This window comes from Protopterus annectens, chromosome 13.part0 (genome assembly GCF_019279795.1).
Source record: "Protopterus annectens isolate FY-2018-M chromosome 13.part0, PAN1.0, whole genome shotgun sequence".
Classification (NCBI taxonomy): Eukaryota; Metazoa; Chordata; order Ceratodontiformes; family Protopteridae; genus Protopterus; species Protopterus annectens.
Window position 1 is genome coordinate 712,326,856 of NC_056747.1, and position 25,626 is coordinate 712,352,481.

At 38.4% G+C, this 25,626-nt stretch overlaps 1 protein-coding gene across 1 annotated transcript in view; it reads right to left on the reverse strand.

The window, feature by feature from the left end:
* The window catches only part of RSKR (ribosomal protein S6 kinase related), a 310,818-nt gene that overhangs the window by 203,291 nt on the left and 81,901 nt on the right, over window positions 1-25,626 (reverse strand). The window contains exons 3-4 of the mRNA XM_044054880.1: window positions 17,747-17,815; window positions 13,508-13,577 (exon numbers count right to left, since the gene is read on the reverse strand). Coding sequence (XP_043910815.1) covers window positions 13,508-13,577; window positions 17,747-17,815 — 139 coding nt within the window. The remainder of the gene's footprint in view (window positions 1-13,507; window positions 13,578-17,746; window positions 17,816-25,626) is intronic.

Consider the following 25,626-nt stretch of genomic DNA (forward strand, 5'->3'; position numbering starts at 1 on the left):
ATAAACCATAAAGAGAATAAAACAGTTAAATATAACATCCCATAATATATTCAAAGTCTAACTGGTGGCCTGTTTAGACTAGATCTGTGCACCTCAGATGCCCACATTCAGATTATGTTTGGCATGTCTGAAGGAGTAGCTGTCTTTATAAAAAAAGTTGCTATAAAAGTAGATATGAGCTGGGCATAGATGTAAACACTGGAACTTACAATAGGATGAAAACAGATACTTCTATTATTATTAACTAAATATATCTTAGCTGCATCAAATTCTGGAATGAACATTAAAATTAGTCTAGAGGTTGGAGTGATGTAAATGCCGATCAATGCAGATTTTGTTCAGCTGAAAAGGCTTGTTATTTGGGAGACCCATTTGTTCAGGAGGTCTAACTGTGGTTGGGTGTCTGTTAAGCACTTTTATGTTGGAGGTTTCATCAGAATGTCAGAAAATATAAATTATTATACAATGGGGAGAGTGTTTAACCAAGAGGCTGTGAATATTGGGTGAAGATAGGTGAAGGCTGCCAGCCTAGCCAGATAGAATTTTGGAGATAATTCTGTCATTTGTAAATATTAATGTAAACCACAGGCTTGTTGTCTTAATTGGTAAAAATAGTGTTCCATGTGGAACTAGAAAAATGTAACAACAGTGCACTCTACTGACCAAGTAAAGCATGTTCTGACCCTTTGATGTTAGGACTCAGAGCCAGTGAGTCTAGAGTGGGGCATACTGCCTACTGTTTTAAGGCCAGAGTTAATGGCCAGAATTTACATGCATAAATGTAGTTTCTGTTAGCCTGGGAACCTGGGGAAGTGTGAAGAATTATGTAATGTAACCCAGGGAAGTGTGAAGAATGATGTAATGTGAACCAAGAATGTGATTTTAAAAACAGAGAGAATCAAAGAGCATTAAGCATTTTTGTCTTGATCATCCAACTCATCAGCGCTGTCTTGCTCTATATGTACGTTTATCTTAGACTTGTGTTTTCTCTTAGAAATAGCTAGAACCTAGAAAGATTAGACTAAGTGTTTTCTGTTATGTCAGAACTGTACTACTGAATTATTTTAAGTATTTCTCTGTGATCTCTGAACTCTTGACTAGCACTGAGTAGTAAAAGCATTGTCTTGTGTTTTGACTATTTGTTATTAAATATTTTTAAACCCTTCCAACTGTGGCTGTTTTTGTAGAGATAATTTAAGCTCTTTAGAGTACTTGCATGCCTTTGGTAAAATTGTACAAAGCCACTCCAATAGCTTTAGTCATGGGCTATACTACCAATTGGATAATAATACTGCACAGTAATAATTGGACACCCTTTTAAGGGCCCTTGAGTAGCTGATAAATATTAGTGGGTGGTGGCAGCTGGTACGACTGTATAGTCTGGGAAAAAGGGGCACAGCTGGAGAACCTGTGCCAGCCTTCCCCAGGAGTGTCTGTGTGGTTGTATAAACTCTTCTCAAAGTGTGTGTGTGTGTGTGTGTGTGTGTGTGTGTGTGTGTGTGTGTGTGTGTGTGAGAGCTACTTGGGCAGGGACACAAATCACTGGTTGGACAGAGAGGGTGCTGGAGGTTTTAGCTTACCCACTAGGCTGAGATCTGGACCCTATAGCTGTGCCAGTGGGGAGTCTTAATGGGGACCTGGAGAGCAAGGGAGCGACCAGCCCTGGACTGACTGTGATCTTTGTGTGCTCTTAATGGAAATTGCACTTTACTGTGTGTATTTGTTATCCTTTCCTCCTATATGAGATGCCCTCACTGGTGTTAGTGGTGAGGACTGAAGCTCCTTGATTGCTGGGCCAAGGTGCAGGCATCACAGAGGCTACAGCTCAGTTTTTGAAAAGTGGAATCTTAAGGGGGAAAAGAGGATTTGGGCTATTAGCAGTAGTCACCAACTAAACTATTTATAAGTGTTTAGCTAGATTAAGCATGGAAATAGAAAAGCAATAAAATTAAAATTAAAGGTCCATCAAAAAAGGGGAAGGGCAGTAACATATTCTATCATTTAAAAATGCAGGTGATCTTTTAGGCACAGGTATCTTTGCTTGTGATGGTATTAGCAGAAGTGGAGTGGGCACTAAAAGTTATAAAGCAGAACTAAAAGTTAAAAAATAAAATACAAAAGTATGCACACAGCCAAGGTGAATGGGTAGATAAGACAGTAAATGCATCAGTAATCCTCTATTAGAATCATTGGTTGGTAAAACATGAGTGCATATCCCTCTTGAATAAAGGAGCTCTGATTCTGAAATTTAAAAAATGAAACATTTAGGTGAGAAGCTAAATGTACAGGTTATAAATGCAAGCCAAACACTCTTAAACCTAAACTAATAAATATAACATTTTTGAGTTGTATTAGTATTAAATGCTTTCCTGAAAGTAAAAAAATAATAAAGTACAGGAAGTAAACTGATAACAAAAACATAAAAATAAATAAAATTAAAACACTTGTATAATAGGTCTGAATGATCCTTGCAATTAGGGGAAACAAGCTTGGAAAGTCAAAGATTTGGGGTGAAAGAAAAAACAGATGAGCTTTGGGTCCCAACAGGGTAGATGCTAGGCGTCATGCAGGAGAAGGGTTAGCAAAATTATTCCAGCTTTACATAAGTTTAGAAGAGAAAAACAAAACAAAAAGACTGACATTAACTGAATTGTAAACAAACAGTATCCTGGTTGTTGAAATGCAGAGGCAAACATCCTATACTGAGCATGCATTAAATTATAACTTAGAGAAGAGAAAACCTTTAAACTTAAAAAGTAGACATCTTTGAGCTAGTTAGTGTTAGTAAAAATGGAGTGGACACACTAAAAATTACTAACCAAAGCCAAAAATTAAAAATCCAAAAGTATGCTCAGGACCAAAGAGAACAGGAACATGTGCCAGTAATGCTCTATTGGCATCATTGGTGAGTGAAATGGTAGCAGATACCCCTCTTGTGCAATGGGCTCTGAATTTGAAATATGAAGAAAGGAACAGATAGGCAGGAAATTAAACATACAGGTGGTTAGTGGAAGGAAAATTAAACTCTTAAAACTAAACTTAAAACTAAAACTCATTGGAGTGGAAGCAGTGTTAAATGTTTGCCTGACAGAACATTAGCTATAAATGTGAAAGTGGCACCTAGTCAGAGTTTCATAAAATAAATAAATAAATAAAAGCTTGAAAATAAAGTGAAAAAAATAACATGGCAGAAGTACATTAATAAAAAAATTAATAAAAAATAATAAAAAATACAAAACACTCCTACAAGAGGCCTGAATCATCCTGCAATTAGGGAAACAAGTAGAGGGAGTCGGGTCAAGGTAAAAACAGGAAAGCTTTCAAGCATGATAGTATAAAGTTAGTAAGGTAGAAGAGAAAACCAAAATAAGAAGCAAATAAAAGTTTTACCAAATAATATCCTGGTCAATGGTGTGCATCAGCAAACATCCTGTACTCAGCATATGTTATAAATATGCTTAAAAACAAAAAAGAAAGAAAAATGTTTACATTTCAGAAGGAAAAAGTACAAAAGTAAAAAAAAATAAATAAAAAGATAACAAAAGCAAAAATGTCAGTCATATTATGTAAGACTGTGTCTTCAGTAAAATCTTTTGTGATTAGGTTTTCCAAGTTGGAGAAGGTTTTATGGAGTATATACTGTTAAGTCCAGGAGAAAGTAGGCTTAAAGTCCGATGTGCTACTCAGATTCTATCTTTTCCAGTCTAGAATTAGTGTCCCCTTGGAGTGGGTGGTTTTCAATACAACTACACGGAACAGTAACAGTCTTGAGATTGCATAGCAAGTGGATTGCTCTAGTCCTGGAGCCTTATATCCCCATCATAAACGTGTTCTAAGATCCTCTTTTTTAAGAGTTTAATCAGTTTTCCAATGTAAAATGATCTGTATTTGCAACAGTTGGTTCTGTAGACTACAAAGTCACTGTTACAGTTTTCACTTATGTTCAGAAACTTCTTATTGGTGTTTGGGTAATAGAAGTTGGTCTTTTGGTTTATAAAATCACAAAATCTGCAGACTTTACATTAATATGGAAAGGTATGGTTAGTGCGATATTAGGCATGCTAGTGGGCATTGTAGCCCCCATATTTATTTATTTTGCTTGCCTGTATAATTTATTGTTGAACAAGAAAATGTTCTTGAGGAGGAACTCCAGTAGTTCACTAAGAAGTAGGAGTTTTTTTCTAAAGACTTGCTGCATGCTTCCTTAATAGTGTTAGTGCAGAACTCATGGTGAAGAACAGTACAGAGAAGTTCAACATCTATTCAGATTAGAACAGTGCCTTTATCAATGTTGATATTCTTAGTTTTATTTAATAAATCCAGAGTGTCAAGTTTGAAGGGGGAGGGAGCTGCCTTGACTAGTCTTTTAATTTTATGTTACAGATAAATGGATATTATTTGGTGGATGCAACACCTGCAACAACTGGCTGGTATGGTGGGTCATCCAGATTTTTATGAGGCTTTGGGATGCTAAAAATCTGGGCATCCTTGGAAAAGGGACTGTGAGGATTTCAAAAGGATTGGTCCCAAGTAATTCCTCTTTGTGTAGTGACTTTAGTCTGGTACTTAGTAAGCCATGCCTTCTTGACAGTGTCCATGTCTGTATGCTTATAATTGTTGGGGCTGTCCTGCATTCTTTCAATTTTTGCATTGCAGGTTTCTGTATAAATTATAGCGATGCTACCTACTTTATGTGCTTTCATGATCCTCCTTTTACTGTCTGTGCAGAGCTCATTAAGGGCTTTTATTTCATTTTTGTGAGGTTATATATATATATATATATATATATATATATATATATATATATATATATATATATATATATATATGTGTGTGTGTGTGTTTGCATGGTTTCCTTAGGGTTTCCTGATTTCATCTTCACACTTTTCTTCAAAGGCCAAGATGGTAAGGTGGTGTGGTGGGCAAAGGTTACTTGTTTTTCTTTATCCTAGGTTCTCTCTGTAAGAGATTTTCTTCCTTTATGTTGTCTTCTTCACTGGTGGTTCTATTCTTTTTGTTGGAAAAGTATACTTTCAAATTAAGACAGTTATTCTCTTAGTAAACCAAACATAATTAGAATGTGAGAATCTAAGAAGCACATATAGGTTCATAGGTTCATAGATTAGTACTAGGCTAACAGCCCTTGCGAGCCATTTTAAGCCTAGCCAATTATCCCTTGTGAGACTCAAACCCTGTACTTTGTGTTTGTAAGGCAAACACCTTAACCATTAGGTCACCCTTCCAACCCTTTATAGTCTAAACACTGTACTGATTAGACTTTAAATATATTACAGGGTCTTGTGTTTAAAAACATCATCCCCAGGCTCACATAGTAATTAACTGACTCAATCGTAATTGATTGACTTTTAACCATATGACTTATGTTAAACTATTTAACTGATGCTTGTGCCATTTTTGAAATGATTCTAATGAAGTCCTGAGTATGGAGGATGAAAGCTCTTAATCATTTTTTAAACATTATTAAACTAAAATAAATTCAGCTACAAAGGTTCCTTGGTGGTTGCTCAGGAATTTTTTCTACTTTGAACTATACTCTGTTTGAATTTTTCTGAGTTCTATGGATGTGGATCCCTGGCGCAGTTTTGGCACTACGTGAGCCTGGCATTGATGTTTTTGAGTTTTGGTTTTGGCTGCACGTTCACATGCTGTTCCAGTTTTCTAGGGTCCTGTGTTTAGCTGTTTTATTCTCTTTAAGATTTATTTGATACAGACAGATTCATGCATTGAAAATCTACTGTTTATATGTTTGAAAACCAACATTTTGTTGAAAATGTATTTGAAATAAGAAGACTATCCTGATTTCATAAGAGATTGACATATGCATGACAAGGCAAATTTTTCCTGACTCCACTCACACATACACATATGTCAGACAGCTGTACTGAAGCTCCTCCATGGTCCCAGTCATGGGCTTTATGTAAATTAAGCACTTGCATGAACACCAGGCAGCAAGTGTTTTCTGATAAAAAAAAAAAAGAAAGAAACCACTTGGTCAGTAAAACAAACTTGCACACAGCAAAACTGATTTTAATGTTTTTAATTTTCACACAAATAAATAGTCTCTAGAGCCTCAGCAAACACAGTCTTCCTGGAGTTAATACAAAAATAAAAGACAAACACAGTTCTTAAATAAACAAATCATCTAAAACAATTAATTAACAAATCAAAACTCTACAATTTATAAAAGGTCTTTTCAATTACACTCCTTGTTTAATACCCTAGGGGTCAATGTATCAAATTTAAGAATAAAAATTGTCTCTTTAAAGAGTAATTTATTCTTTAAGGCTACAAATTCCCTTTCAACAATCTATTCTAAAATCCATGCTTTTAAATCAGACCCCCCCACCATGAACCAAATTAAAATGCATAGCCACTGGATTATCAATTTTTTTGTTTTTTATATCTCTAATATGCTCCTGGAGTCTCACCTTAAAAATCCTTTTAGTTTCTCCTATATAAAATAGACTGTATAGGCAAGAACTCACATATATTACCCCTTTTGTGGTACAAGTATGGGGTGCTGAAGGACAAAACTTCACCCCATTATTTTTTCAAAAAAATCTCACCACATATTTACATATAGAGCACTTTTCACATGGATTTGTCCCACATATATCCAGTGTTCTATCTACATTTTCACTAGGAGGGACATACAAATTATGCACCAACATGTCCCTAACATTTCTAACCCAGCCACTGGGGATGCACAAGCCAGTGCATTTCTTTGTGCCGATCCCAAGCCCGGATAAATGGGGAGGGTTGCGTTAGGAAGGGCATCCGGTGTAAAACCTCTGCCAAATTACTGATGCGGAGAACATTTCATATTTACATACCGGATCGGTCGAGGCCCGGGTTAACAATGACCGCCACCAGTACTGTTAGCCAACAGGGTGCTGGTGGAATTTGGGCTACTGTTGGCCGAAGAAGAAGAGGAGGGGGAAGGCATGCCCAAAGGCAGGAAGAGAGGAGGAAGGTTAGGAGTGTAGTACTGAGGGTAGGAACTTTGAATGTTGGCAGTATGACTGGTATAGGGAGAGAGCTAGCTGATATGATGGAGAGAAGGAAGGATGATATATTGTGCGTGCAAGAGACCAGATGGAAGTGAAGTAAGGCCAAGTGTATAGGAGGCAGGTTCAAATTGTTCTATCATGGTGTGGATGACAGATGAAATGGGGTAGGGTTTATCCTAATGGAACAGTATACCAAGAGTGTTTTGGAGGTGAAGAGAGTGTCTGATAGAGTGATGTTTATGAAGCTTGAAATTGATGGTGTAATGATGAATGTTGTTAGTGCATATGCTCCACAAGTTGGATGTGCGATGGATGAGAAAGAAAAATTTTGGAGTGAGTTGGATGAAGTGGTGGTGAGTGTACCCAAGGGTGAGAGACTAGTGATTGGAGCAGACTTCAATGGGCATGTTGGTGAAGTGAACAGAGGGGATGAGGAAGTGATGGGTAGGTATGGTGTTAAGGAGAGGAATGCAGAAGGTCAGATGATTGTGGATTTTGCAAAAAGGATGGACATGGCTGTGGTGAATACGTATTTTAAGAAGAGGGAGGAGCATAGGGTGACGTACAAGAGTAGAGGAAGATGCACACAAGTGAATTATATCCTATGTAGGAGGGCCAGTCTGAAGGAGATTGGAGACTGTAAAGTGGTGACTGGGGAAAGTGTAGTTAAGCAGCATAGAATGGTGGTCTGTAGGATGATGTTGGTGATCAAGAAGTGGAGGAGTGTGAAAGCAGTGCCAAGGATTAAATGGTGGAAGTTAAAAAAGGGTGACTGTGAGGTGGAGTTCAGGGAAGAGTTAAGACAGGCACTGGGAGGCAGTGAAGAGTTACCGAATAGCTGGTTAACTACAGCAGAGCTAGTAACAGAGACTGCTAGGAAGGTGCTTGGTGTGACATCTGGACAGAGGAAGGAGGACAAGGAGACATGGTGGTGGAATGAGGAAGTACAGGAGAGTATACAGAGGAAGAGGCTGGCAAAGAAGAAGTGAGATTGTCAAAGAGATGAAGAAAGTAGACATAAGTATAAGGAGATGAGGCACATGGCAAAGAGAGGTAGTGAAGGAAAAGTATAAGGCATATAGAGAGTTGTATGAGAGATTGGACACTAAAGAGGGAGAAAAGGACCTGTACTGATTGGCTAGACAGAGCTGGGAAAGATGTGCAGCAGGTAAGGGTGATAAAGGACAGTGAGGGAAATGTACTCACAAGTGAGGAGAGTGTGTTGAGTAGATGGTAAGAGTACTTTGAAGGGCTGATGAATGAAGAGAATGAGAGAAAGAGAAGGTTGGATGATGTGGGGATAGTGAATCAGGAAGTGAAGCAGATTAGCAAGGAGGAAGTAAGGACAGCTATGAAGAGGATGAAGAATGGCAAGGCTGTTGGCCTAGATGACATACCAGTGGAAGCTTGGAGGTGCTTAGGAGAAATGGCAGTGGAATTTTTAACCAGATTGTTTAATGAAATTCTGGAAAGTCATAGGATGCCTGAAGAGTGGAGAAAAAGTGTTTTGGTACCTATCTTTAAGAATAAGGGTGATGTGCAGAGCTGCAGTAACTACAGAGGGATAAAACTGATCAGTCACAGCTTGAAGTTATGGGAAAGAGTAGTGGAAGCTAGGTTAAGAAGGGAAGTGATGATTAGTGATCAGCAGTATGGTTTCATGCCAGGAAAGAGCACTACAGATGCAATATTTGCTCTGAGAGTGTTGTTGGAGAAATACAGAGAAGGTCAGAAGGAGTTGCATTGTGTCTTTGTGGACTTAGAGAAAGCATAAGACAGGGTGCCTAGACAGGAGTTGTGGTATTGTATGAGGAAGTCGGGAGTGGCAGAGAAGTATGTAAGAGTGGTTTAGGATATGTACAAGGGTAGAGTGACATTGGTGAGGACTGCGATGGGAGTGACAGATACATTTAAGGTGGAGGTGGGATTACATCAAGGATCAGCTCTGAGCCCTTTCTTATTTGCAGTGGTGATGGACAGGTTGACAGATGAGATTAGACTGGAGGCCCTGTGGACTATGTTGTTTGCAGATGACATTGTGATATGTAGTGAGAGTAGGGACCAGGTTGAGGAGACCCTGGAGAGGTGGAGATGTGCTTTAGAGAGGAGAGGAATGAAGGTCAGCAGGGCTAAAACAGAATATATGTGTGTAAATGAGAGGGAGGGTAGAGGAATGGTGAGGATGCAGGGAGTAGAGTTGGTAAAGGTGGATGAGTTTAAGTACTTGGGATCAACAGTTCAGAGTAATGGTGAGTGTGGAAGAGAGGTGAAGAAGAGAGTACAGGCAGGGTGGAATAGGTGGAGAAGAGTGTCAGGAGTGATTTGTGACAGACAGGTACCAGTAAGAGTGAAGGGGAAGGTCTACAAGAGGGTAGTGAGACCAGCTATGTTATATGGGTTAGAGACTGTAGCACTGATGAAAAGGCAGGAGTCAGAGCTGGATGTGGCAGAGTTAAAGATGTTAAGATTTGCACTGGGTGTGACTAGGATGGACAGGATTAGGAATCAGTATATTAGAGGGTCAGCTCAGGTTGAGCAGTTTGGAGACACAGCAAGAGAGATGAGATTGCGTTGGTTTGGACATGTGCTGAGGAGGGATGCTGGGTATATTGGGAAAAGGATGCTAAGGATGGAGCTGCCAGGTAAGAGGAAAACAGGAAGGCCTAAGATAAGGTTTATGGATGTGATGAGAGAGGACATGCAGGCGGTTGGTGTGAAAGAACATGATGCAGAGGACAGGAAGAAATGGAAACAGATGATCCACTGTGGCGACCCCTAATGGCAACAGTCGAAAGAAGATGATGATGTCCCTAACATTTCTACCCTTTTTATACGATATTAAGAGGTATTTATACAGATTTTTAACACTATTTTTTCCTTTGAGGAGAAAAGCCTAGTAATGTTTTTTGTTGTTTTTCTTTTGGCTTTTCCCGGTTAGGGGTAGCCACAGCGGAACTCCAGTCCGCTAATGATTGGTATTTAATATTATTTACTATTTCTGAGCTAAAAACATTAAAATTAATAACAAAATAAAATTTTCTATCCCCTCTATTAACTATTTTATTTGCCTTAAAGTTATAATTTCTATTACTTGTTTCACATTCATCCCTTTGTAGTTCAAGTAACTTCTTTAAAGACTGTATTATTAATTCTTCACTATAACCTCTCTGTTTAAAAGCAATACATGTATGTATTATTTCATCCTGTAATACTTCAGGGCTGCTACATAACCTGCTAACCCTTAAAAGTTCATTATATGGTAAAGCATTTAACACGTGTTTTCTGATAATGATCTGACTGGACAAAAACTTTTTTTGTGAAAGGCTAAAAAGAGTCTTCAACTATTATTTGAAGATAGTTGACTGATCTTGAATTTTTGGACCTTTGCATAAGGATTTAAACTAATACCATATTCCACCAGAAGTAATATTACTAATTAAACCTGGTCAGGTACCTACAGGAAACCCATTTAAGTACAGAAGTCTTGGAGAGGACCTATGGCGATAGTGGGGGGTAGGTTTATTTTAGGCTGCTTGAGAGTAATGTGTGTGAAGGTGTGAGTATATAGTTCAGGTTACTACTCAATATTCATGAGTCACAGTGCTGAGGTACTGGGCCTTAAGTTTAGTTCTGAAGTCAGGAAGAGAAATGCAAATTCTCACTGGAAGGGGAAAGAGTTCTAGTGTGGAGACAAAACCTATGGAAGCTACATGACACTAACTCTGGAAGAAACACGGCATCTATGTGGAATTTCTAGATGAGTGATATTGCTAACATTGAAACTTAGAGAGGATATACACTGAATGACAAGGCTGAGGAGAAACAGACGTGATTTATTGTACAAACCTCTAAATGTTAGACAAAGATGCAGATAACAGAGTCTAAAATTACTAGAGTACAATGAGTTACAGACAGGCACACAGGCATACACTTCATGTACCTGTCACCAGCACTTCACCCATTTAAACTACGACCTTCAAGAATATTTTTTTAATACCCATTAAGTTCACCACTATCATTCATTTTCTCCTTTCACACTAGATCCAATTTTGGTAACTGAATGAATATTTGCCAAATAAAAAGCTTCTTTGTGTCACTAAGATACAATAACTGCTACATACAACAACATGAGAAATACTTTTTTTTTAAATAATTTCCCTCCATTTAGCCTGATGTCCACAAAGTCCTCTGTCACTGGCTGCTTTCACTCATTCATTTGCAGAGCACTGGTGAAACCATGAATCCTCTTTCTTTCTCTTAGGGTCTTTCTTTTGTCCATGTTACTCCTTCCTTATCCTATTCTGGATGCTGAGATAAGAGCTAAATGGAGGTTCAAGATCATCTTCCAGGCAGACAGCGAAAGACAATAAATAGCTTCTTCCCCTAGTCTTCAGCACCCAACCAGCAGTCTGACATCTTCTTTCTACAATGGCAGTCCTGCAGGATTGTCCTAACATCTGCACTGGCTGCTAGTGCTGCCTACTTTGTTTCACCATACTGCTTGGCTGATGAGCACAGCTTTGATTCTTTCATACTTCCTGCAGTTTTCCCAAGCCTCTTTATGGTGTTGCCATCCCAGTGGGTTAGGCTATTATTCACTCTGCCAGGATATGTGAACTGGCATCAACCACAGACTACCACCCTTTCTTGCATAGCCGTGCCAGTGTCTGGGTAACTAGTCTATCCCAGATCACTGGGACTACAGTCAGGGTTTTATTCTGCATGTCAAGGACCCATCATAAATTTTGAAATAAACATTTCAGTTTAATGTTCATTTTCTTGTCACATGTACTCTTCTCACATTTTCTTGTTTGATATTCTTTATGTCACTCTTTTGCTTCATCTGTTCACTCTGACACCTCACACAGTCTTCTCAGCTGTCTGTCACATGGTACTACAATCCATTTCAAGTATGTCAACTGGCATAGTTCTAGTGTGGATTGTTGCACTGGAAAGTTTTTTTTTTCCTTGTTAACCATACATATAATTATGCAACCGCAGAATGGAAACAACCTAAAAATCATATGATGCAAGAGGACAAGAACCTGACCGTTCTAAAGTGGAGTGTTTGTGCTTCAAACTTTCCACAATCTATATTTTCCTGCTTCACAGTCAAGAAAGAGAAAACCATTTTAGATAATTTTGTTAACTGTATGTATAACCAAGAAAAGAACAAAACTAATTTGTACACAACATAATTGTCAAAAATGATTTGCATACATTTGTTCACTTTTGAAATTCTTTTGATCTTCGGAGATGATTTGGCACATAGAAGAAACATTAGAAAAGCAGCAATGTTGTTAAATGAAATTACTGCTTTAGCTGATGTGAATGTTTATTGTCTCTCGTATAGCATAGATAGTTAAAGGTAGAAGCTCAAAAAAAAAAGCTTGAGCTTGAATTTGTGTTATCAAGGGACGGAACCCTCCATCCAAGGTAGTTCTGGTAATGGAGGAATCAGGGGAAGATGAGAGTAACTGGCTAATGCCAGACTGTCCATCCTTGGGACAGGGGAGCTGGTCCAAATCACTTCAATGTGGATACTTGTTGGAAGAAAGGTATCTTGCATGCGACAGTGTTTGGCACGTGTGCTTGATCACTGCTAAGTCATGTATGTGGTAGAATTCATAGGTTGAGTGTGAGAATGTACACACCCTAAGGAGAAGACACAGGTAGTGACTTAGTGGAGGGACTATGGTGCTACACCAAAAAAAAAAATAAAAAATCAGTCCTGATGACTGCTTGACTATAACCACCCTTAATTGGCGGTCACCCCCCACCAGGGAAAGATGGATTTAATTCACTGTAGGCAGGACTGAAGGCTGGCACACACTGGGAATTCAAAGACTAAAAAGAGAGCTTCATTCTACAGTCTTGATTTGTTTCTCTCATTTTGCACTTGCATACTCTATGACTCTGATCAAGTCACTTAGCCAGATAAAGCTATTGAGACACCCCGTAGCGCTTGTTTTAGTGTGCTTACTGAATAAAATATTAGTAAAATAAAATAAAAAAATCTGAAAAACAGCATTTATGCTGTTATTGAAATTAGTGTGAAACAAAACAATGGAAACATAATTTGATATTAAATCTCATATGAGGAACTAATTTTATTTATTGCCTTTTTTTACAGATAGCATGTGTTTAAGAAGGAAGCAGAAATTCTTTGATGGCTGCACTGGAAGCGTACTGGATGACAAAAATAATCACCTTACACCCAACAGCCAGTAAAACCAAACTCATTATGTGTACAAAATCCAGAACAGATGATACTTAAATATGTAATCTTCTGTTCCACGTGTCATTTCTTCAACTATTACTCTGCTTATACTAGATATGGTGCCATTACTCTGACACAGTCCAGTCATTCCAGAACTGCATAGAATTTCAAGGCATCATCAGGCAGAAAGGAGACAAGTTTGTGCAAAACAAGGAAACTTATAACATACTGTAATGGGAAGCTGGCATGCACTTACTAATGAAGATGTGATGTAGGGATTGCCAGCAGTCTTCCAGCCTATGCACAAATGGTCCTCTAAGTTGTCTCTGCAGAAAAAAGAGAAACAGATTTTTTCAAAGTAATTTCTCAGGAGGAAATCATTAGAGCAGGGAAGCATTTCAGGGCACATTTAACAGCGGTATACTTTTCAGTGAATTAGTGCATTACTAGTCTATTTTCAATCAATAGCTATCCACTTTCCTGCATATTATTCATTTCTGACATCTAAACTAAACATGTCATTATACTAAAGCATCCCAGAACAGACACACATACATTTCTGTTATATGAGACAGGTCACATGGAGTTTAATCTGATAATCCAACTGCTTACTGTAAATATGATGCCCAGTATGATCCAAAGCCACACGACTGCTCCTCTGCTCAGTGGATAATACAGAAATTAATGAGTTCTATGTAATCTCAGTTTTAAAGCAGGCTGTTCTTAGTTAATCCTGTACCATCTGTCTTTATTTGTTGCTGAAGCAACAGTGCTTAACAGAAAAGTTTCAGTGCCATCACTGACCCATAGCTAATCAATCTCCTATAAACTTCCAGACTGTCACAGCTGGTAAGAAAGGGGATATTTTATTCACTAGTTTTCTATATACTTGATCATCTGATTTATGAGTTAGGTTTGAGTCCTTCTTGTTCCTACCTTGTTTTTGGGTATACCTTAATTCACCCTGCACTCGTCAGGACTTTTGTCTGAAGTATTGGCTCTGTGACTCAAAAGATTTATTTATTTCATTTTATTAAAGACTTAAATTTCTTAACATACCTGGATTAACTACATAGTAGAACAGTGTGCCATTCTGCTGGTGATTTGTTTGCATAAATTTAGTTATTTAACCGGTTTCATTATTTGTTTATATTATCTCTGCTTTTGTCTGCCCCTTCTTTATGAGCTATCTCTGCTTTCATGACTTACTCATGCATGCCTTCGTTGAAGGTTGGGTGTCGGGCTGACACCTCGGCACCATAAAAAATCGACTGTCAATCAGCGGACTGGAGTTCCGCTGTGGCAACCCCAACCAGGAAAAGCTGAAAGAAAACAACTGATGTCTGTACTGGAATGCTGTTTCTTAGTGGAGTGTGTAGGCTTGACTTTCACAATCTATTTCTGTGTTTAACTTCCATAACCATGAGTAGAAAGCCATTATGTAAGAACTGTACTTCTTCCTGGACAGAAATTTCAGAAACTGTCATCAGAGCTCCACAGGCCCACTGCCTGGGTAACTTCTGTCTATGATATCGTTCATGTCTTGCAGTACAAACTTCAGATATTTCTTTCTATTAACTGGCCTCTAAATTATTTTTTTTTCTAGCTCATCTGTTAAGAGATATATTGCATATACTGTATGCTATATGGTATTCTTAAATTTTGTTGCATGGTACTTTTTTTTTACATTTCCATTCTAGTTTGAATATCAAGCTCTCCCCTCAGCTACTTTAGTCACCTATTTGTGCCCCATGGTTGAGAATCCTACAACTCATTCATTCCTTGGGGGCAAAGGTCAGGTGGTGTGGCACTGTAATCCATGAGAAGGATCAATGTTTTTTTCTTTAGGGCCCTACCTTCCCTGCACATGCTCACCAGTGAATAAGTTGTTGGCATGTAGTGGACCTTTCCGATGCACAGTCATACCTCTGCATAACTTGCACTCATGCACCCCATGTGATCCCTGGCTGGAATCTACCACAGTGTGCCCTGAGCTTACAGCCCCTTCCCCTCGTCCTGAATAGAGGTGAGATATGTATCACTCCTTTTCTCTCTTACTTCAACTCCAGCAGACACATGAGCTTCTATTTGAACTTGGTTGAAGTAAGGCCTTTATACGTCTATGCCAACAGAGTTGACTATGTGATATATTTCAGTCTAAGAAGCTCTTCATCCATATTAACTTATTACTACAAAACACAAAACTACTGAGGATTTGTGAGACATGATCAACATCAAATGGTGACTCATCTATGTGGTGGGATGTGGCCCTGAAAATGTTTAGGTGGTCAGATATCTAGCTTTGTTATTCTGTGTTGTTGGCTTGCTCTCTTGCTTATATTTCAAAAGAAAATAACTTAGTGATTTACTTGCAGAATACTCTAAAACCTCAAGACATTACTCTCTGTTTATGCCTTCTAGACAATGTAGAACTATAAGACATTCAACTTTTTGCCCTTAGTATCAGAAATTCCAAAAAGGCTAAGGTAATTTGTTTTAATAGTGGAAGGCATCTGTAGGCACATTGTGGTTTCTGCATGAGCCATTAGTAGTTACCTGATTGACAGTACAGTAGTAAAGCCCTTTATTGTTGTAGAGGGCATGTTATCCTGCGTTTAAGCCATGTTAAAGTTATGCAGTTATGGTTTGTATTGTATGTCTTCCTATGGTTCCCCTTCACAAAATCAAATGAATGGAAGCTCGAAATGCATAAGCTCGAGACAAAAATCTCGAACTTCCATTCACTCGAAATTGTGAATGGGAAGTTTAGGGTTACAGAAAAAAGGGTTCACTTACCTTTCTGCAGGGGGCCAGGTCCCCATGCACCCTTGCAGGTTAAATCCACATGCTATGTGACCGCAGTATAGCGGAGGACTGGAAAGTCGTCTGTTTTGTGCTTACGCATATAGCGTGGAACTGGAGGTTTCCCTTTCCTTCGCTGTAGTGTGATCTCGGAGTAGGAATATTTAAGTAGGGGGTGTGTGGGGGGCACAGGGGGGGGCGAAGTCCCCCTGCAAAAACATTAGAAAGGTGTACATTTTATTTTATGTCCCCTTCATATTTCTGAGTTTCTTTAAACTCGAGATTCTGGCTTTGGGCTTATGAATGTCGAGTTTAGGGAAATTCGATCATATGAAGGAAAACCATTCCTATAGCATGTAGTAGTAAAGAAATCATGATAGCAGACAGGTTATACATGACATTTATGTTTAACTACTGAGTCCAAAGAACTCAACAAACCTGATCTGATATAAAGTCATGAAAGTGAACAGAAATAATGAAAAGACATCAGTACTTCAGTCGGATTCTTAAGATTACATAAAGTAGTTATATTCCTAACAGTCTTCTGCCTGTGTCTTTCTGAGGATTATCCAATACAATCCGCACATGATAATGTGGATTAATTTTTAATAGAATCTTAAAATATCCCCTGATTACACTGATTCAAAACCACTGCAATCTAAAAAATAAGATGAGCAAGTGCACATGAAATGTTCAGTGGATAAACATGAAAACCTGTTAGTTAAAAGAGCTCATGACCCTGTCACTTAATGCACATAATTTATTCTTGATCCTTTCTATAAACTTGATTAGTAGGAAGATAGCTTTGCTGCCACTTTAAATAGTGTATTTCATCAGCAGAACAACTTATTCTAATTTACTAATATAAAGGACAGCAGATCTTCTATGTTACATGCTGCAACTGATAAGTTACTCACAGTTTTTGCTTGATGACTAATTATAATCTGATATTCTGCTATAAAGAAGCATCAGGTTTCCTTCTGCCCTATCTATGGAATTCCAATGTAAATGAAGACATCACAGTTCCATCTAACCCTTGCTGTCTCACATGTGGCAACATGTTTGGATGGATATGTCATGGCAGGATGCACGTGGTGACAACAGTTAAGCATGGTGGAGCAAGGAACAAAATACAGAAGATGAAACAGTGGGGTGGGACAACAGAATATCTTTTGCATAGCAGGAAGTATTTCTGTTCACTGAAGGCTGATGTCTTCTTGACAGCCTGATGATATTGGAGAGGTTGCTGCCTTTGCCACCACTGCCAGCTTCCATTACTGACACTGTTGTCGCAAAGAGGTCTTTCTTTAGAATGAAGTCTGTAGAATTTAAAGGCATGTTGGGTAAACCATCAGGCCAGCAGCTGCTGATGATTCTTTTTGCAGTGTACACAATAAAGACATCAAAATTCCTGCTAGCAAGAACCTGAAAGATGTAGTCCTGTTTGCGTTGCAGGTCAAAGTTCATATCTGTTGTCTAACATGGACAGTCATGGGAACAAGTCTAAGAGGACTTTGCTCCAAGTTCAGAGTAATCAAATAACTTGGATGGATTCAGGCCTAACAGTTCAGTTTTAGACTTCACTCTGCATTGTTATACCATACTAGTAAACACACTTTCCTTGTGAAAATCATGTACAAGTCCCAATGCAGTTTCTGTCTTGATAAATACTTCTGTTTTGGTGTCAGATTACCTGAATGATCCCCTCTTCCTTGCACTGCTTTAACAGGCTTCTACGCAGAACTTCTGCTTTTGACAAAATCTGTTGGAGGAAAAGACAACATTTTAAAATGTGATGGAATAATGTTATAGCATCTACCTCATGTGGTAACTTTGCAGAATATGCCTAACTGAGTAGCAGACTACTAAAGTACTTGTTACACACACAAACACACACACAAAACAACCTTCTTGTCTCATGAGTTAACCTCACAATGCATTATTTGTTCCACTTAGAATATTAGTCCACTGGGAAGATCCCACTAAGCTATAATGGACATCTCAACCGTCTCTGAATTTGGCTCATATTTTGCACCGTCCTTTGCAAAAGTTTTGATTTTCTGGCAAATAACTAAGGATTACACTCATTCACTAATGCAAGATATTAGATTTTCATACTTCTTATTGCTCAGAAAATGCACGATGCTGCAAAACTTGTTCTACTGATTTTTTTTTTTAAAATGCTTAGGCAATGTTATTTGATATATGTCTGATGAAGGGTTTGGATGTAACCCGAAAGCGCTTACTACCTTGACTGTTTTATTTCAATAAAATGAATTATAAACTGAAAACTAAAAACTTCTGGAGCTGTGCTGGTACTTGCTGATTTGTTTGAAGTTTATCTGCATTTTTTTTGCACTGTTTGGTAACTTCACCCTGAAGCTGTTCGTTGGATTTACTATTGACTTTTTAAGTGAGTTAGAGTGATCTGTAAAATTTGTCTTTGATTTTGAGCTTTTGGTCCACTATTACTTTTGGTTTTGTTGAGAATTCTTGGAAAAAGAAGTTGAGAGATATGCAAAGGGTTATCTTAACATATATCTTTCCTTGTGGGTGATTTCAAAGTATAGTTCTGTTCTAAGAAAGTAGCCTCTCAGAGTAGTTAATTCTCATTAAAATAATCTTAATAGCACTAAGTTTGCTCCAAAGTCTGACTTTAGAACACAATACATACATGGCTGCCCTGTAGCTGTTGTTGTAGAATATTTAAATTACTGGCAGTCCAGGCTTATAGTTGGATTTAGGTTTATGGAGGGTCAGGAATTAAAACGGTTCCTTAGAAGCTCAATTTAAATTTCCTATGGTGAAACAGGACCAAGGGACTGAGTTTGTTTTCTGTCTGAGCTGCTGTGTATGCTAGTGATATTGTATGCGGGTCTGTGTAGACGCCTAACATGGATTTGGGAGGAAATGCCTCCAATAAAGTTCTTACGGATCTTTTAAAAAATATTCCACTTTGCTCTGCTGCTGTTAAATGTCTGAACCCATTAATGAAATGGAAGGAAAAGAACTTTTCTATAGGCAAGAGAATGCACAGTATTAAACATCATAACCTGGCTAAAGAGCAGTATTTAAACTACAATACCGTGGTACTTGTAATAATGTTAGAGTGGTAGTATTTCCAATCCTCTATTTATCTCATTGCTTTACTCCTGAGGTATCCATTACATTTAAGTTATATGGAAATAAATAATATAGTGTGGCTTTAAAAAATCTTGAATTATTTTGCAACAAATGTTCAAGAGAGTAGCAGTTCTTAATATTTTTTCACAATTTATAAGAAGATCCTACAGATTCACTTATTAGGGTTAACATGGGACTGAGATGATCTCAAACCTTTAATCTACTCTCATTTAGTAATGTATTGGAGTTATACTAACACTGATATTGCACTTCTTTTCTACTAATTCTGAGATCACACATTTTTAAGGAAAAGGAGGGTTTTCCCTTACCCCCAAGCAGAGGCACCGGAAGCTGTTGAAGACTGGGGGGAGGGGGGCACTTAGTGATCTAAAAAGGGCAATGTTTTAAAACTATTTACTACCACAACATGGGTTCACTTGGAGGACATTTTAAGCTTAGCCAATTTCCCTTTTGGTACTTGAATTAACATTTCCTGATTGGTCCTACCTATCTCATGGCTGTTAATTGTATATTAGCCCTAGTGAGAATAAATGTGATCATACTATTGATAGTTTGAGGGGACCCATGTAATGGATGCAGCATTTAGGAACTGCCTCTATCCATTAGTGGGATGAGAGGCAATCCTGGAGTACATTTTCTACTACCCATCCTTAGATCCAAGTTGCATTTGAATATGGACAGGGATGAGCTTTGTTTTACTTGAATGGATAGTCTGTTCTGGAACAATGGTAGCCTTTGTGATATATATATCCATTTCTCCACAACATTCAGTGTAAATACCTGGACTGAGTATTTCTGATGCCATTTGACTTGCTGATGTTCAGTAGGTACATCTGTATTAGGTCGTAGGATGCCTTGTATGCCAGACATGTCACCTCTAAGCACTCTGTACGATACTGAGTATAGTGAAAAATCTTTGAAGTGGTCCATGCAAGACCTATTGTTTAGGACTCATATCCTTTTAGTAAGGTATCTCGGTGGGTATCCCAATTGTTGCATGGGTCTAGACAGATACATGCCAAAGTGGGTATTATACAAAATTATTGACCTAATGAGGGCTTTGTAAAGGGGGACAATAACATCTCTAGATCTAGTCACAATCAATTTGTTTATAAGCTGTGCAATATAGAAAGACTTTCTTATGACTCTGGGCACACATTGGTCAAAAGTTAGGTCACTGTAAACACAAGTTCCCAAATGCCAAACAACTGGGTCAGTTCTCAGGGAGCATTGTCAATTTGGCAATTCCCTGGAGTAGATGACGTCCCAAAATATATGATAATGTAATCTTGGAGTATAGTTTCAATTTATGATTCTGGCACCAGTTATTGTTTGGGACAAACCTTCCTGCATGATGATTAAGTCATTTAGGGATTCAATAACTGCTCCTAGCTTGCAGTCATCTCAAATTTAGTCGGCCATAGCCCTTTGGCATTTCCTTTTACTTTTGAGATGTATATGCTAAACAGAAAAAGTCTCGGCACTCCATTGGTGACTGGTCTCTTTCCCTAATTTGATCTCCTGCATCCTGTGAGCAAGCATACGTACATGTACGCATTCTTTGATTCACCTTCCTGATTGTATTAACCTGATTGTATTAAATTATATTCCTTGTATAATACAGCACCACTTGTTAGAATGTGTTTTAAATCTGTAGTTTGGAATAGTCTTCTAGTAAGCAATGAAACAAAATGTAAGAACCAATAATAACAAAACTACCCATTTCAGAAAATTTCAACCATAAAAGGCTACTAGACTTCTGTCATTACAATCCACAAATATCAGTAAATATGCAAAATCTCTGCAGAATAAGTAATCTAAATAATTCCACATTAAAGGGATCTGTAACTAATGAAGAGGTTGCTGCTAGAAAACAATTTTATATTTCATTGTTTCATCTACAAATAAAATGCCTGTTGCCCATGAAGAATAAATTGCCTATGCTAAATTAAAAAAAATGACAAGCTAGTAATTTTGCAATGGGGAATGGATGGCAAACTGATAACAGAAACATAGTTACTATGTAACTCCTCCAAAGGAGGACATTCATAGGACTGCAGCATTCACTCCCTTTAAAGTACATCACAGTATAGTATCAGGGATTCATCTGCATACTATGGGAGTAGAACCCACAGCCTTCTCTATCAAAAGCAAGCATACTACTTGTTGTGCTACTAACAATGCAAATGACTTAACATAAGTAGCACTAAACTTCTGTTCCCCTGAAGCTCTCAGTTCCTTATAAAATCGACTTGACACTCAACTAAATCTCTCAACCTTGCAGCACAAGAAATCTGGAAAAAGTCAAAATTTATTTGAGGGGGGCAAAGGCCCAAAACCAGGGACACATTTTAAACATTGCTTGTATAATCTTAGAAAGTTGCTAAAATAAAGTGTTATGTGTTACCATGTGTTTCCTGAAAGATAGGAAGACTGAAACTTAAAGGGCTATCATTCTTTAGTGAATTCAGTTCTCATTGATTTGCCAGAAAACCACACATTTTAAGAGGAACAGACCAAAAGTATGAGCCAAATATTCTGTGAAAATCTGGACACTTGAGAGCTATGGACTCAACGTCCTGAATCACAAGTGGTGGTATGGGTAGAGAATTCAGGCTCTTGTTTGAGCCTGAGTAACATTAACCACCAGGTATACCTAACTGGGGCAGTTTACACACACACACACACACACACACACACACACACACACACACTGGAGCACCATGACTCCTGCAAATAAAAGAGCAAAACTCTCTTTACTGGCATGGCTCTGACAGCACCAACAGAACAGCAGCAACATGACTCCTGTAACACAGAGCAATATGAGAACAAGAACAACTAGTTTAGTTAGTTTAACTTCTGCACGGGAATCCATGTTAGCGTGAAAACTCCATTAATTTTTCCTGACAGGTCTTGCAGATGTAAAAGTGTGGGGGGGGGGCACCCCCTCCCCCTGGCTCTATGGTTCCGGCACCCATACCCCCAAGGTTGAGTAATTTTGGAATTGGTATGTATACAGAGTTGTGGGTGTGTGAGGGTACAGCTTCCCACATGAGGGTTGCAACAGCTTTGCCTACTCTGCAAAAACACTTTATTTTAAAGACTGTAGGATTGATATTTGGTGAATTAATGTTTTTAGCTTCAGTATCTATAAATAATTTAAAAGCCTTATTTTTTAGAAAGGTCAGGAGGTGTGCACATAGTTCATTTTTCTTCTCTGTTCTTTTATTTCTTTAGGATGTATCTTTAACTAACTTTCTGCACCATTTGAGTTATTCATTTTGTTTGCTTTGAATGCATATCTGTAAATTGTAATCTTTATGTAGCATATTATGCCTTTTCTTAACTGGATTTCATTCCTGTTTTGTCTTGGAACTCTTTTGCTATGTTATCCATGCACAAGAACTATGCTCAGAGAGTTTTAACTATGCAACAGGACATAGTAAATGAATGAATAACTCATGGAGCATACATCATATTGATGGAGATGCACTGCATTATTCTTTGAGTGACACAAACAGAATACTGCACTGTATTTCATGTAGAAGTAATAGACTGTAGTTTTCCATTACACCACAAGGTGGAGCTCCTTTTCAGGAATATAAAAGACTATTTTGAAAGTGAAAGGGGATTCTGGAAGACTAGTTGAAGGAGGGAAGACTGAAACACGTAGCTGAAGGGGAAAAGGGCCTTGCAGCATGACTGGATTTTCTTTTCTAGTGTTTTGGGAGAGGGAAGTGAAGTAGCCGATTGTGTCTGTCTCTTGCTGAAATCCTGGATATGGTATTTTGTGGAATCAGGAGAGAAGTCTGAAACCATTAGTTCCACGCCTGTATGATTCAGCAAGAAAAGGAGTTCCCTTGGGCCTAGTACCAAAAAGCCACAGATGATTACCAGAGTTCTGGTAGGTGATTTTCTACTTTTCTCATCAGAGGAACCACGGCACCTGGTCACTAGGATATTCTCGACTGAGTGGTGAGAGGGTCTGGCCGTCATTTTATATTTTTATAAGACTGAGCCCCCCCCTTAATACTTTGTGGATTACAAATAACTGGGATCCATATGAGCTCCAACTTGGGCCCCATCATGCCGGCAGCAAGACTGTAAGTAGTCACTGGCCAGTGTACATGGTATAATAGAATGTTTCATAATTGCTCTGTTTAGAATTGGTCAAGGGGGTAGAGGGAGTTAGTACTGCTGAATGACATAGCATTCTCTTATATTTGTATTGTGGCACTATAAATCTTTATTGTTCAATGATAATGCATTTTGCCATGTTAGTACTGCTGCCTTAAAGAATATTTACTGCTCAATGACATTGCATTTTATCATATTTGTATTGTTGCATTATAAATCTTCATTGTTCAATGACATTGCATTTTGCTCATGTTAGTAGTGCTGCCTTTAATAATTTTGCTGCTCAATGACATTGCATTTTCTCATATCTGTATTGTTGCATTATGACTTTTTTTATTGCTTAATGACATTGTATTTTGTCCGTGTTTGTATTGCTGCATTATAAAGCTTTACTGCTCATTGATATTGCCTTCTTTGTGCATGTTTGAATGTCAAGACCTTCTTCTGTTGAGTTCTGGGGAAGAGGGTGAATGTATGTTTTCAATGCATGCATATTCTCACCTTGCCTTATTGCTAACTGGTGCACTGTTGAAATCATTTGTTTATGGTTGTGCTATTGCCTTTTTAAACTAGATGTGTCACCTAGAATAAAATCTGTCCCTCTTGCCACCTTGGTGTGTTGGGCCTAATAGGGGTGTCACCAGAGTCAGGTAGGAAGGAACCCATAACTCTTCAGCTACACCTGCGGGTGTGCTACACAAACAAATCTCTGCAAAAGGATATCCACACAAACAAATCTCTGCAGAATGACATAACATACAAACCAATCTCTGCAGAAGGATATACCACACAAACAAATCTCTGCAGAATGGTACATACTGCACAAATAAATCTCTGCAGAAGGATATGCCTGCACACCCATAAATCTCTGCAGAAGGATACACCAAACAAACAAATGTCTGCGGAAGGATATATCACACAAACAAATCCCTGCAGAATGATAGATCACACAAACAAATATCTGCAGAAGTATATGCTGCATAAATAAATCTCTGCATAGGGATATACAATATAAACAAATATCTGCAGAAGGATATACCACACAAACAAATCTCTGCAGAAGGATATACCACACAAACAAATATCTGCAGAAGGATATACCATATAAACAAATCCCTGCAAGACACAGATTTATTGTTTGTTTTTTATTGTCCGTATGCCTTCAGCCATCTAGACCTCCCCAGTACTGACCATGCTGACTAGTTGTCCTACATAATGTAGTGAGAGCTGATTGTGGGGAGACCAACATCCAGACAGCCTTCAGAGGATCTTACTTTTAACAGTTTAATCCTTCTCTGGTGCCTGATGTGTGTAATCTCTACAAAGTGTGCTTGTTATGACCTTGCTAACATCATCATGTGCTTCTGCACATCCATAATCAGGACTATTTCATAAAAGTAGCTTGTCCTGACCCTTATGATGCATGGCATACACCTTTTTCATCAGGTGTTGGCACTGCACATGATCAGACTCCTCCAGCATCCAGGTCACTAGCTGATCCTGGGTCATCAGGGTCACAGTCAGAGCTTTAGCCTGTGTTTCATGAAGTTGGCAGCAGAAGTGTAACAGCTCATTCAAATAAGAGATATGTCAGGATTTGCAGACGTGTAATAAGGGTTGGTCATGGTAGCAGTAAGGAATACTGTAACTGCAAGATTTGTGAATTGTCAAAACGAACAGCTAATAGCCCATCTCTCTAGAACAGAATGAAACCATGGCTATAACCACTATGAACCTATATGACTTAGTAACTCATTTTTGGAAGAAAAAGATGGAAGATGATAGGAGTAAGCTATTGGTACAGGCTCGCATAGCATCCAGGAGACACAGCAGCAGTTTGACCCACTGTTCTGGAAAGGGAGGTGCACGGCATGTGGAGTATAGATTGGAAGTGTGTGTGTGTGTGCTTGGCTCTGGCAAACTGTGTTCACATAGTAATCTTCTTGGGACATGTGTGGGAATGTGCATGTCTCTAAGGAAGGTGTTGCAGACCCTCACTTCTGCAAGCATGTACACCATTCATGAGGGAAGGGTCAGGACTGAAATAAGAAAAACTCCTGATGGCTGTCAGGATGAGGGCCTCCTGTGATTAGCAGTCACCCCCACAAGGAATGAATGGGCTAAATGACAGGAGGAAGGCTAAGGGTTTGCTAACATATGGTAAATAAAATTACAAATATAAACAAATCAAAAACCAATAAAGAAAGGAACATAAAGATGCAAACTGCATGAAATAATCTTCCTAGTATAATTCCTGTCTCTGTAGATTAACTCAAAGCATGATGCATGCCA